Here is a 12,765-nt window from a genome sequence, read left to right as displayed (position 1 = left end):
GTTCATACCTCATGAAGTTGCCTAAGACGCATGAGATGTCCTGCCCCTAGTAAGTGACAGCCCCCCACCCCACCATCCCCCACCCCACCCCACCCCTGGGTCCCTTTAGCAGGAGCAGACTGGTTGTAGAGATCCTGGGTCGGCAGCCTGTGTCTGGAAGACAGCCTTCATGGTGCTTCACAGCTGGACCCGGGGAAGGGCACACCTGTGACCTTTAATTAGGTACCAGGGAAGGATTCTTGGATAGCCTGGGTTCAGTGAGTGGCCTGTGTCCTGAGGAATAGATTAGGCCCCACTTGTACCCAGCACCCTCTCTGTCTCTCCTTGCAGAGACCTGCCCCCCCCCCCCTTCCTGGCAGAGTGCCAGTACAGCGCTCCCACAGAGAGGCCTCTCCCCTGCCAGGGCTGAGCACCATCATAGCACATGCCAAAATAGCTGTCTGGGAGCCTGAGCCTGCACCACCCACGCCCCAGCATCTTGCGGGTTAACAGCTTGCCTGTCTCTCCACCCCCCTTCCCTAGCTTGCTGACATTTTACAGAGAGAGCCGGGGGTGGTTGTGAAAGGGGCAAGTTGGTTCCTGCTCCTTAGCCCACATAGACAGCCCACTGATACAGCCTGCTGCTGCCCACCTGCCTCTGGAAGACATCCTGTTGGAGAGTTCTGCTGTCTGACCCGGGAAAGCAAAACTGAGCTCTGCCTGCTATGTCACATAGTGAGTGACACGTTGTTGAAACCAGACAGGGGAGACCCAAGATAACACTGGGCAGATGGCTTCCCTCTCACAGCCGTTTTTAGTTTTTAGGGGGGGATGGGAAAGATGGGGGTTGAGACATCTATTGCTTCATCTACCTGCCTTGAACTCATGGCAATCCTCCTGAGATCCAAGTGAGCTACCATACCCAGCAACTCCAGAAATCTGTTTTAAAGAGACTAAGACTTTTGTCAGCTGATGCTCATGCTGGCAGAGCGCACACTACGTTATCGTCCCAGACACTGGGTGGGTTTTACTTTCATCCAAATGGTATGCCTTAGTTGAGCATAGAGGTTCATGTATGTAATCTTAGCACTTTGGAGGCTGAGGCAGGAGGATGCTGAGTTTGAGGTTAGCCTGGGCTACATGAGTTCAAGGCCAGGTTTGACTAAATAGTCAGACCCTCTCAAAAAAGTTGGGGGGGAGACAGTCTGGGGGAGGGGTATTGGTCTGATTTGCTTTAGTTTTCTTTTTTTTTTTAAGATTTATTTATTTATTATATGTAAGTACACTGTAACTGTCTTCAGACACTCCAGAAGAGGGAGTGAGATCTCATTATGAATGGTTGTGAGCCACCATGCGGTTGCTGGGAATTGAACTCAGGACCTTCGGAAGAGTAGTCAATGCTCTTAACCTCTGAGCCATCTGTCCCCTTTAGTTTGGTTTTTGAGGCAGAATCTTGAACTAGAAATGGCCCCCCCCACCCCCACCCTACCCTCTGGCTCCCAGGAGCCTAGACTACAAGCAGGAGCTTAGTAACCTTTTTAAGTTTGCACATCGCTTTAGTCACCAGAGATTGCTCGGATGCCTGACTCCCTGAGTCCTTTCCACCAGTGCTCTGCCCCGTAGGCCTTGGCTTAGATGTCTCAAATGGTCTTGCCAAGCGGTTCCCCTAATTTTTATGCCTTTGGAGGTATTTATTTCCCTTTTTGAAACTGATTAAACTGAGGAAGTGTTTATTGTGACCACGTTCTCTTTCTAGCCCACAGCAATCCCTAGAGAGGAGGTTGAGGCTAGGAAAACTGAAGCCTCCTAGCCTGAGGCAGTAGAGCTGGTCAGAGGCAAAACTCTAAACCCTTCCAAGAGCAAGGTGGCCGCTTTTGTTCTGGCAGAGTTCTTGCTTTAGCAGTAAGAAAAGCCCTGGGTGGCAATCCTGGTGCCTGGGGTGGAGGTGGAGAGCTGGAAGAGCTGATTATGAGGGTTAGGGTTTGAATGGAAGTAGGGGTCAGTCTGCTAGCAGATAGGGAACTGAAATTTGCTACAGGCACATGAGAAGGGGAATGGGACTTGGGAGCACAGGTACTACAAAGGAGCCCTATTGGGAGAGTTGGAGGGAAACATTAGCATTCCCACAAAATGTCAGTCTTCAGAGCTGCCTGTTAAGACACCTGGCTTATCTACCCAATGCTAGCAGTGGGACCTGAGTAGTTGGCCAGCCAGCCTGAAGCCATCTGCTGTCAGCCTGATCAAGGCTAAGTAGGGACCACTAGCCCTCTCTTCACTCTTCAGGCCATGCCCAACAATCTGGATGACAAGGTCCCAGGGTCTGTGACCTCATAGGGCGTGCAGCCTAGCAGGTCAGTGCTGCTGGCTCAGAATAACCAAAGAGGGCCTGAGTGCGGGAGGTGCTGAGCTCCCCACCCCCAAGAGAGGGGCCTAGGGAGAACTTTCTGGCAGAGCCAGAGTCTGAGCAAACTCCTGCAAGCTGAGAGGGAAAAGGAGAGGTTGAGTTCAGTAAACAGAGGGGCCTGGTTTCCATTCTAGAGACTCCAGGTGGCGAGTATAGAGCCATTTGTCTATGTGCCAAGTGGCAAACACAGGCTTGCCAGTGTGGAACTACTGGGTTTTCACTGACACTCGCTCTGCCACTTGTGAGCTGTAGGCCTTTGGCCACCGAACTACACTGTGCCTCCCTTGCTCATCGATACTGCGATGACAGAAGACAGGGATGAGCAGTACCGACTAGTAATTAAATCAGAATTAGTAGATAATATTTGCTTAGCCTGGTATGGTAGTGCTTGGGAGGTAACAGCAGGAGGATCAGAAGTTCAAGGTCACCCTGTGCTATGTGAGACACTCATAAATAAATAAATAGCCAAGGGAAGTATGTATTTGTTAACATATAAAAATAGGAAAATGGGCCAGAGGGGTGGCTCAGAGGTTAAAGGTGCTTGCTGCCAAGTCGATAACTTGAGTTTGATCCCCAGAATTTACATGGTAGAAGGAGAGAACCAACTCCTGAAAGCTGTCCTCCAACCTTGACATGTGCATTAGGGCATGGTGCTATATGTGTACCCACACATTCATGTGAGGGTTCATGTATGCATGCACGTACACAAAATAAATGCTAAAATTTTTTTTTCACCCGGGCGTGGTGGCGCACGCCTTTAATCCCAGCACTCAGGAGGCAGAGGCAGGCGGATTTCTGAGTTCCAGGACAGCCAGGGCTACACAGAGAAACCCTGTCTCGAAAAAAACAAACAAACAAACAAAAAAGTTTTTTTTTCCAAAGGAAGAAAATAGGAGGGAAAGCTGTTGGCTGTCAGGCCCAGGACTTTCTCAGTTGTCAGTGGGAACAGACATGTAGAAGTAAGTATTCCCAAAGAATTCTGGGTAGCAGCGGACTGAGGGGAGCTCTAAAAGAACCAGTTGGCCATTCATTACTAGCAGGAGTAGACTCTGAGGTGGGCCCAGACATGAAGGAAGAAGCTGGGGACCCTTGGTCAAGGAGCTCAGCTAGGGCCCTGGATCAGTAGCCCAGGCTTTTGCAGCTCCTCCTGCAGGGCTGTTTTATACAGAGAGTGTGGAGTATGCAATGACCCCAAGCCGAAGGGGCCTCCAGGTGCCACTCACCAAGCTCCCAGAGAGGAAGATGGCCACTAAAACAAAAGCTGTTGTTGTGCCCAAACAAAGAGAAGTGGCCTGGGCCTGTGGCCAGCCCTTGGCGGGGTACCCAGGAGGAAGCACTTCCCATCCCTGAAGACTCTAACCCCTCCCCCACGGAATTCCCTGTTCCTTCCTCCTGAGCTGACCCCGAAGTAAACATAGCTCCTGCCAGCCCTGGGCTGGACATACCACACCCACACATGCTCAGCAGGCCCCAGCCTCCAGGAGCTGGCTGCCTGGTGGAAGATCTGAGAGAGAGGTATCCAGGGTTTCAGCGGTTGAAGCCCCAGATGGGTGGTCATCTGGAGTTGGTGGTTGTCTGGGCAGCTGTGAGCAGGTAGACTCTAGGTAACAAGTGAGGAGGGGAGAGGAAGCCCTTGTTCTGGGCAGAAGGTTGTCAGGTGGAGAGGCACAGCACTGAAATGTGGCTCCATTATAGTGTAGGGTTACACCTAGGGAGTTAGTGCCAGTGTAGAATCTACATCTGCCAGGCTGTGAGAATTCCCTCTCAATCCATGGGTCTCTTAAGTGACCTGGTACTGCAGGTCGCTGTGGACAAAGCAATTTTCATAGGAATTGTTTCTGATGTGTGTCTGTTCACTGTGCTGCCATCTGTAGAGGCGGAGATAGGAACATTAGCAGCGAGCAGAGCCCCTACTATATACTAATGTTTCTTTAGGAGAAAAAAAAAAGTTGAGAGGATTGGACTGAGGAGATAGCTCAGTTAGTAGAATGCTCACCTAACATTTCCAAAGCCTGGGATTTATCCACACTGCTCCATAAACCAAGTGTAGTGGGCAGCTCCAACCCTAGCACTCAGAAGGTGGACAGTCTGGGCTGTGTGAGACCATCTGAGAGAGACAGACAGACACAGAGATACAGGGACACTGAGGAGGCTAAGACAGGAGAATAGCAGCAGTGAGCACGGGCATGTGTGTGTGTGTGTGTGAGATGAAATGGAGTTTACCTTTTTTTTTTTTTTTTTTTTTTTTGGTTTTTCGAGACAGGGTTTCTCTGTGTAGTCCTGGCTGTCCTGGAGCTCACTTTGTAGACCAGGCTGGCCTCGAACTCAGAAATCCTCCTGCCTCTGCCTCCCAAGTGCTGGGATTAAAGGTGTGCGCCACCGCTGCCTGGCTAGCTTACCTATTTTTGCTGCTAGCCCAACTGTAATGTGCTAAGCTTAGCTAAGGCAAGCTGTGTGCTCCATGATTACTCCCTTCTTCTTTATTCCCTCCCCTTCCCTTTTCTTTTGATGGGGTTTCTACATATGAACTCACTATGTAGACAGGGTCAGCCTCAAACTCCCAGAGATCCGCCAGCCTTTGTCTCCTGAGTGCTAGGATTAAAGACATTGGCCACTACCTCAGGCCTGCCAGTGGCACCTTTCCTACTGAGCAGCTGATAGACAAACTCAGACTCCAGGTGTCTGGCATACATTTTCCCAAATATGAATGAGATGAGCCTGACACTTCAAAAACAGTATCAATATTTGTTTCCAACAAGAAATTTGAGTTTGAGCAGAACTCAGAGTTTTGGAAACTTTGTATCTCCCTTGTGATGGAGAGAGTAGCTTTCCCAGACAGGAAACTGTTAAGAGCAGTAGAGACCAAAGGTGATGATGTTTTGATGTTTTGTGAGGAAATGTATCAACCTTTGGAAAAATCAGTATAGCTTAGTACCACAGTGGTCTACACTGGCTTACACTTGTTGTTACAAAATGCAAGATAGCCCTGTAACAGGGCAAGCCTATGTCCCTAGCTGTTGAAAGAGGCCAAGGTAGGTGTTCACGTGAACTCAGGAGTTCCAGACTAGCCTGAACTACTTAAAAATAGCCCACCCCATACCCCCCGAAAGAAAATCATAACCTTGCAAGGTAGAACTTCATGTTTATTGGTAGGGTTTGGCACCTTGTACTGACCTTAGAATTAAGCCTTGTCAGCCTGCCCTGGTGCACACTAGTTTAATCCCAGCAGAGGCAGAGGCAGAGGCAGAGGCAGAGGCAGGCAGATCTTTGAGATAGTTTGAGGCTAGCCTCATAGTGAGTTCCAAGACAGCCAGGGCTACATATACATAGAAACCCTGCCTCAAAAGAAAGAAAGAAAAACAGAGAAAGAACACTGGTCGTGTTTTCTCGTGATGGCATAGAATAGCCGTAGTTATCTGGAAACCTGGTGAACTGTCCTTCCTTCCCTGACTTCACACACAGTGAGGCTCGCTCCTTCATGCTCCTCCACCAGGGCAGCCTGGTGTCTTGTGCAGGGACTTTACTTCGCAGGAACCAGCTGCTGCTAGAAAACCAGATATTAGGTTTGCAAAAGCATAAACTATGCCAGCATGATGGCTCAGCAGGTAAAGGCACTTGCCTCCAAGTTGGACTGTTGAATTTGATCACCAGGCTTCACATGTAGTCGGTGGCACTGGCACACATAGGACAAACAATAATGTTTTTAAGTTAAACAGTGTCTTTTTACTGATTTTGTTGTGTTTTATGCAATATTGTTCTCCCTCCCTCTCTGCCTTGCCTTCCCTTCCCTTCCCTTCCCTTCCCTTCCCTTCCCTTCCCTTCCCTTCCCTTCCCTTCCCTTCCCTTCCCTTCCCTTCCCTTCCCTTTCCCCTAGACAGGGTTTCTCTGTGTAGCCCTGGCTGGCCTAGAACTCACTATGTAGACTAGGTTAGCCTTGAACTCAGAGATCCACCTACCTCTGCCTCCTGAAAGATTAATGCTCTTAAATTTAGATTCTATTTGGTTAAGTCTTAGTGCCTATCACCTGCTCCCCAGACAAAATCCTTCTAGGAGTTTTAGAAATTATTATTTCTGGCTGGGTGCTGGTGGCGCACGCCTTTAATCCCAGCACTTGGGAGGCAGAGGCAGGCGGATTTCTGAGTTCAAGGCCAGCCTGGTCTACAGAGTGAGTTCCAGGACAGCCAGGGCTACACAGAGAAATCCTGTCTCGAAAAACCAAAAAAAAAAAAAAAGAAAAAGAAATTATTTCTGAAAAATGGGAAGTGCTTCTGGATTCGGGTGGGAACATGAGCGTAGGGGTTGGGAGGGGTTGGCAGGTGTCACACCGGCTGATCTCTCCTAAACATTCTTCTACTGGCCTGAACCCAGGCAGCTCAGCAAGGCCCCTGACCCCCTTGACAGGACCAGAAGAGCCAGGCTCTGGAGTCTTGGCTCAGCTACTCCTAAGACAGGAGTCACAGCTCCCAAGAGCCTCAGGTGCACCATCTGTTCAGCAGGGACAGTGCCTCCCGCACAGGGGAATTACCAGCCTCTTGGCTAATAATGTTGGTGAGAAAAGGCTGTCTAAGTTGTGAAACACTCAATAGATAATTATTTTTGTGGTTGTTTTGTCTGGAACCAGCGTGGTTAGCTGGCTAAGACCCTGTAAAACCTGTCCCATGGACATAGGAGGACAGTAAGCAATTGTCTCCTTTTCCTTAAAAGGGGGGCCCACTCCTGCCCTCCTATATACCCCATCTCCCCTGTGCAGACACTGTGTGGGCTGGCCTGTTACTGAAGGAAAGAGTGTATTGATGGCTGTCACTCGGCCTGGCTTGGGACGACGTGGGAGAGAGGTGCCAGGAGGCCAGGCTCCTGTGCTTAGCGTGTGCACCGCCCACCCTCCCACCCACCGCCTGCTGCCTGCCTGCTATAGGGCCAGGAGCCACCACTGGGAGAGGAAGTGCAGTCGGTTACCAATTGGGCTATTTTCATAACGGTTGTTGTCTCCGGCTTGGGGGAGGAGGGTGGTGAGGGGGAGGGGGCAGCGGAGCCACTGCAGCTAGCTGTCCAAACTAGGACTTGCTCTGCAGAGGCCGGCAATCCCAGCAAACTGGAGCAAGAGCAGAGGCGCCTGGGACCCCAGTCCCCACCTGCTTGTCCTTCCAGATCAGGTCAAAAGGGGGGGGGGTCCTCACTCTTCCTTAACTCCTGCTCCCTTCTGTGACTGGGTGGATCTGGGGAGGGTAGATCAGGGCAGGCCCAGGCACCACCATCTCCAGATAAGGGCTTCCCTGCCAGCCCCCCCTCGGTCTGATGGAAAGGAGCTGGGCCTGCTGGGCCCCCCACGCCTGGGCAGGCCCTGAAAGAAATACTTGGCTCTCATTTAGCTCTCTTACCCTTCAGCCCTGGCCCACCCATTTACCTGCATGTTGTCCTTGTGTTTGGAGCAGAATCTCTTTAGTGAGGAGACCTGGTAAAGTCCGCACCCTGCCTGATCAGCCCAGGCCAGCCTAGACGAGCTGGCTGCCTTCCCAGATTTCCTCTCTTCCCCCTGACCCCTGGGGCTGTGGGAGCCGAGCAGCCAGGGCTGGCTTCTGGCAAGCAGTCCCTCCGACCAGGCAGGCCTTCATTCTGGGACTGGTAGAGAACAGGTGCCCTACCCAGGCCAGCCTTCATGGAGCAGAGGCCTTCCCATGGCGTGAAGTAGCTACTGTGGCAAGACCCAACTGGTGTCCTGTGCAGGTCCCTCTGGAGGCTGAGGGGTCCCGGAGGACCCGCCTCATGCCAGGTGCAGAGGGCATTCCTCAGGAACAGACGCCCGGGTGGCATGGCTGTATGGCTTTCTTCCTCATGTGGTGAGCGGTGGCCACCCTGGGCACTCCTGCTTCCTTTTCTGGGTTCCCACCCCCGCTGTGGGCAGAAACAAACCTCAGGAGGTGGCACGACCATAGGCCCTGCGGTTCTACCGTGTCCTAGGTCTGCCAGGTAGCATCAGGTGCTTTCTGTGCATCCTTGCAGAGTGACCCTCATGCTGGCCTGTGGTGGTTGGACCCACCTTGCACATGGAAAAGTAGATGGGTGGCTAGTTGATCTGCTGAGGGTGTGTAGTGTACATGCTAGGTTCCTAAGTGCTTGCTTGCTTACTTACTTATTTATTTACAAACATGTCTCATGTAGCCCAGGCTGACATTGAACTTGTATCCTTCAAGATGGTCTTGCCTCCTGCCTCTGCCTCCCAAGTGCTGGGGATTACAGGGTCACACCACTATACCAGGTTTTTCCTAGTAGCCAGCATCAAATGTGAGGTGGTTTGGCTAGGGGCCAGCGGCCCTTCCTAGCAGGTGGTTGAGGAAGCATGTGGCTTGCTCATGCCGTCCCCCCATCTCCCATACGCCCTGCCCTCATCAGGCTCTCAGAGGCCAGCTGGAGATTAATGTGGCCCTCTGAGACATTTTTATATTGTCCTCCTTGAGTATGGCTGGGTGCCCCAGACAAGCCCAGGAAGCCTAGGAGGCAGCCATTTTGCTGTGCTGTCAGTGTGAGAACCTTCTAGGGCCTCCCCCAAGACAGTGTGGTGTGTGGAGGTGATAAGGGATGGAGTGAGAAGAGGTGACCACTCAAGCGGAACCATGGGAGAACTCCAGACCCAAACAGGGCTTCTTTTGTTTGCCTGCCTTTTAGTTAAGTTAGTTAATTAAGATGGGGGTCTCACTATGTAGCCCTGGCTGTCTTGGAACTTGCTTTGTCAACCAGGTTAGCCTCAAAGTCACAGAGAACCACCTACCTCTGCTTCTGAAGTCCTGGGACTAAGGGAGTGAACTTCCATGCCAAGGTTTTGTTTTGTTTTGTTTTGTTTTTCCTTTTGCATTTCTTTTTAAAACAGTTGTAGCCCAGGCTGGCCTAGAATTCATTATCTAGCCTAGGTTGGCTTCAGACATTCAGCAGTCTTCCTGTCTCAGCTTTCCAAGTGCTGGGATAATGGGCATGAACTGCCATGGAGAAGCAGGATAGGAAGAGATCGGCAGAGATAGGAAGTGAAGAGTCAGGCTATCTCTGGCCAGCAGACCAATGTTTCTATGGAGATGAGCTGAACAGGAAACATGGGACCAGCGGGAGGGGCAGTGGGAACCCAGTGGTGTTTGGGGTGGTAGTGTCCCTCAGGAGAGCTTGCCGGAAGATGTCGACTAGTCGTAACAGTCTTCTTAGGTAAACAGGGAAACTGAGGCCTGTGGCCACAGCCGTAGGCACAGGCTTGGCCTTGTGCACCCTGAGCAGCTGAGGAAGCTTGTTGTCCCGGAGCACCCGGCAGCGTGTGGCTTCTCTAGTTGTGCATGTAAGCTGCCATGTGTCCTAACAAGGGCTGCTTCCTTCTTGTCTGGTCATGCAGGTCTGAGACAGCAGGGAAGGCCCAGCCTTTACCCCTGACCAGAGAGCATAGCACCACCTCCCCCACAGTGACTGTGGCCTTTTGTTTTCTGGGTGACACAAGCTAGCTTCAGGGGTGTGATGCGTCTGGGTGACTAATCTCCTCCAGGCCGGGCAGCTGTCACAGTGGCCCGAGCAGACTGGTGGGGAAAGCTGACACCCTAGGGGAGAGCTGGCACACTAGTGCCCTGGCGGCAGCAGGCAGCTGGGCCTGCAGGTTCCACAGAAAATGGACCCTAACTCAAGTAGCCCACACTGGCTGGCTGTGTGACCTGGGCGTGCTCTTGCTACTTTCTTATAATGAAGCTGTGGCCGTGCCTCCCTCAGAGGCTCTGGTAGGATCAGTGAGGTGGTGGAGGGCTCACCCATGGTCTGGCACAGAGTAGCACTAGATGGCTGTGACTAGTGTGGGCCTTTCTCTAGCCCGTCTCACCTCCATCCCAGGGTCTACCATCTGCTCCATACTCGCTGCCTGTGGGCTTTGTGTGTGCTACCCTTGGTGCCTTAGCTTGCTTCTTCATCTGGTGCATGCTTCTCTCTCTCTCTCTCTCTCTGTGTGTGTGTGTGTGTGTGTGTGTGTGTGTGTGTACACCTATCTAACTATCTTTCCCCCACCCCCTCTGTGTATATGTAGTGGACCCATTAACTGTTAGCTGGATGAAACCAGCCCTCTTGCCAGTGTCGGCTCTTATGTTTCTGGAACTCACCTCCTGTCCAGTCTCAATGCTGCTTTGCTTGCGCAGTCCCCCCACCCTCCCACCCCTTGCTCACTGATTGCAGGAGCTCTGTCCCCTGGGCCCACTTCTTTTCTCTGCCACACCCTATACTGGCTCTACCGCTGCCTGCTGAGACCTATATCGAGGATAGACAGAGGGCAGAGAGCAGGTGCTGCATAGATCAGGTGGGCCTGTCTTCCCAGGCTGTGCTCCCAGGCAGCCCTTCCTCTCCACCACTGCTCTGGACTTCAGCCAGACCCTCGGCAGGCAGAAATTGTGTCATCCAGTAGCACTCGTGGATGTGACTTGGGCTTCCATGGCTGCTCTTTGGAGCCATCTCCCTCAGCTGATTGGGGGCTTCCTGCCATTCCTCAAGTGTAGAAGAGGTGTGAGCACAGGAGTTGGTCCCCGGGGCCTGGGAAGGAGGAAAGATAGACCAGGGAGTAAAGAAATAGGTGTCTGGATAGCGTGCATGGCCTGGTACACACCCAGGGAAGAGCCCAGGCCCCTGCTCTCTGCATAGACGTGTGAGCCTGAGGACAGTATGTTGCGCTGAATCCCTCCGTAGGAAGGCTTAAGGGGTTTGGGGACCTCACACCTTGGGATCCCCATATTGCAGTCTTTGGAACAGTGAGACAGAGTCATTCATTACCAGAAAGTTCTTAGAGATGTGTGCACATGGCATCTAGCATCAGCGTTCTCTTAGCCAGAACCTCTTGCTGTATCCCCCACACCAAGACAATAACACTCTTGGGGCAGGCCGTGCTTTTCCAATTCTCAGAAGCCCAGTCTCCCAGTAACTAAACCCAAGGTTTGGGCTGAATATAGGGATTTTATCAGGACTCAGAGCCTTCGCAGAGAACCCACGTTTAGTATTTTTGCTTAATTGCACTGTATCCCAGGAGAGGAACCCAACCTGTTCCATGTGTGGGCAAAAGGAAGACCAGATGAGAGGGACAGGCCCCAGAGCCCTTGTAGTCTACCCAGGCAGAGTCTGGGTCCCAGGTTACCTTTTGCTTCCATTTCTGGCAAGGCAGTTGAAGTCCTTTAGGCTCAGATCTCTGTTGTTTCTGGTGCCTGGGCAGGTGAGGCCCCATCTCCTAAGAACTCCTGGGGTAGAATTTAGGGAATGCTTGCAGGGAGCAGTGTTTATACTCCAGTAACCAAGCTTGGGTTCCCCTGCTCTTCCTGGTACCTTCAAGCTCTTTTCACAGAGGACAGAGGGTCCTCATCCCTAACACCTATGTGTCCCTTCTTTGCTTATGGGACACAGCTGTGCTTCAGCTTGGCCCAGCTCCTGACACTCCCAGTCTGTATGCCCAACAGCCCCTGGCATGGAGACCTTCTTTAGGAAGCATTTCCAACGAAAGGCACGAGGTCCCGGAGAGAGGCAGCGGCGGTCCAGTGGCGTGGGGCTGCCCACAGGCAAGGCTCGACGCCGCTCCCCTGCAGGGCAGGCGTCCTCTTCACTGGCCCAGAGGCGCCGCTCCAGTGCACAGCTCCAGGGCTGTTTTCCCAGCTGCGGGGTGGGCACGAGAGGTGCCAGCCGCAGGCGATCCAGCACTGCACCCCCTACCTGCAATCCCCGCTTCATGGTGGATGTGGTGCCTACCCTACAGCCTGTCACAGTTGGGGCCCAGCTTCTGGGTGCACCCCTGCTGTTGGCTGGGCTCACAAGCATGAAGGAGGAAGAGGAGGAGGAAGGGGTCCAGGAGGGAAATGAGACAGCTGAGGCGACAAGTGATGCTAGGCCAGGTACCCGGACAACGCCCTTCTCACACCAGGGCACCTGGCCACTGCTTCCCATGCCCCGCTGCCTGCGTCGAGCCTCCTCCCACCTGCTCCCTGCTGATGTGGAGTGTGGCCATACCCTTTGGGGCCTGCATGGTCACTATCGACGCCTCAGCCAGCGGTGGCCCTCAGGCCAGCACCCTGGTCTTGGGGGCCGAAGCCCAAGAGCCTCGGGCGCTGCAGCATGCCCCATGATACCGGCCCGTGTGCGCCCACTGTCTCGCAGACGCCAGGTAGCTCTAAGGCGGAAGTCAGCTGGACCCCAGCCCTGGAGCACCCTGCTTATGTAGGTATAGCAGCAGCCAGCAGGGCAAGTGGTGTAGCCTCCGAGGTCTGGCTCAGAGTGATGACTTTGAAGCTCTGCCTAAGCCTGGGGTAGACTACTTGGAGGTAGCTCCGGGTAGAACTGGAAGAAGGGCCTAAGAGGAGCTACATTTCATTAAGAGCCTCAAGGCGCATGAGCTGCTG

The 12,765-nt window shown here is 52.7% G+C and overlaps 1 protein-coding gene across 24 annotated transcripts in view; it reads left to right on the top strand.

Annotated features, from left to right (window-relative positions):
* The window catches only part of Dgkz (diacylglycerol kinase zeta), a 43,622-nt gene that overhangs the window by 18,687 nt on the left and 12,170 nt on the right, over positions 1-12,765 (top strand). For 10 of the 24 annotated variants that reach the window (XR_374381.2, XR_003949865.1, XR_003949868.1 and 7 more), the window contains exon 1: positions 7,543-12,583. The exons of 10 other annotated variants lie outside the window; for them this stretch is intronic. Coding sequence is in view for 6 of the 14 variants with exons in the window: in XM_006498538.2 (XP_006498601.1) it covers positions 11,841-12,583 (743 nt within the window). In the remaining 8 variants the exon portion in view is untranslated. 4 more of the 24 variants (XM_006498537.1, NM_001166597.1, XM_017314878.1 and 1 more) reach the window with 4 other exon arrangements.

Source organism: Mus musculus, chromosome 2, assembly GCF_000001635.26.
Source record: "Mus musculus strain C57BL/6J chromosome 2, GRCm38.p6 C57BL/6J".
In the NCBI taxonomy this organism is placed as follows: domain Eukaryota; kingdom Metazoa; phylum Chordata; class Mammalia; order Rodentia; family Muridae; genus Mus; species Mus musculus.
This window is presented reverse-complemented; position numbering and strand designations above follow the sequence as displayed.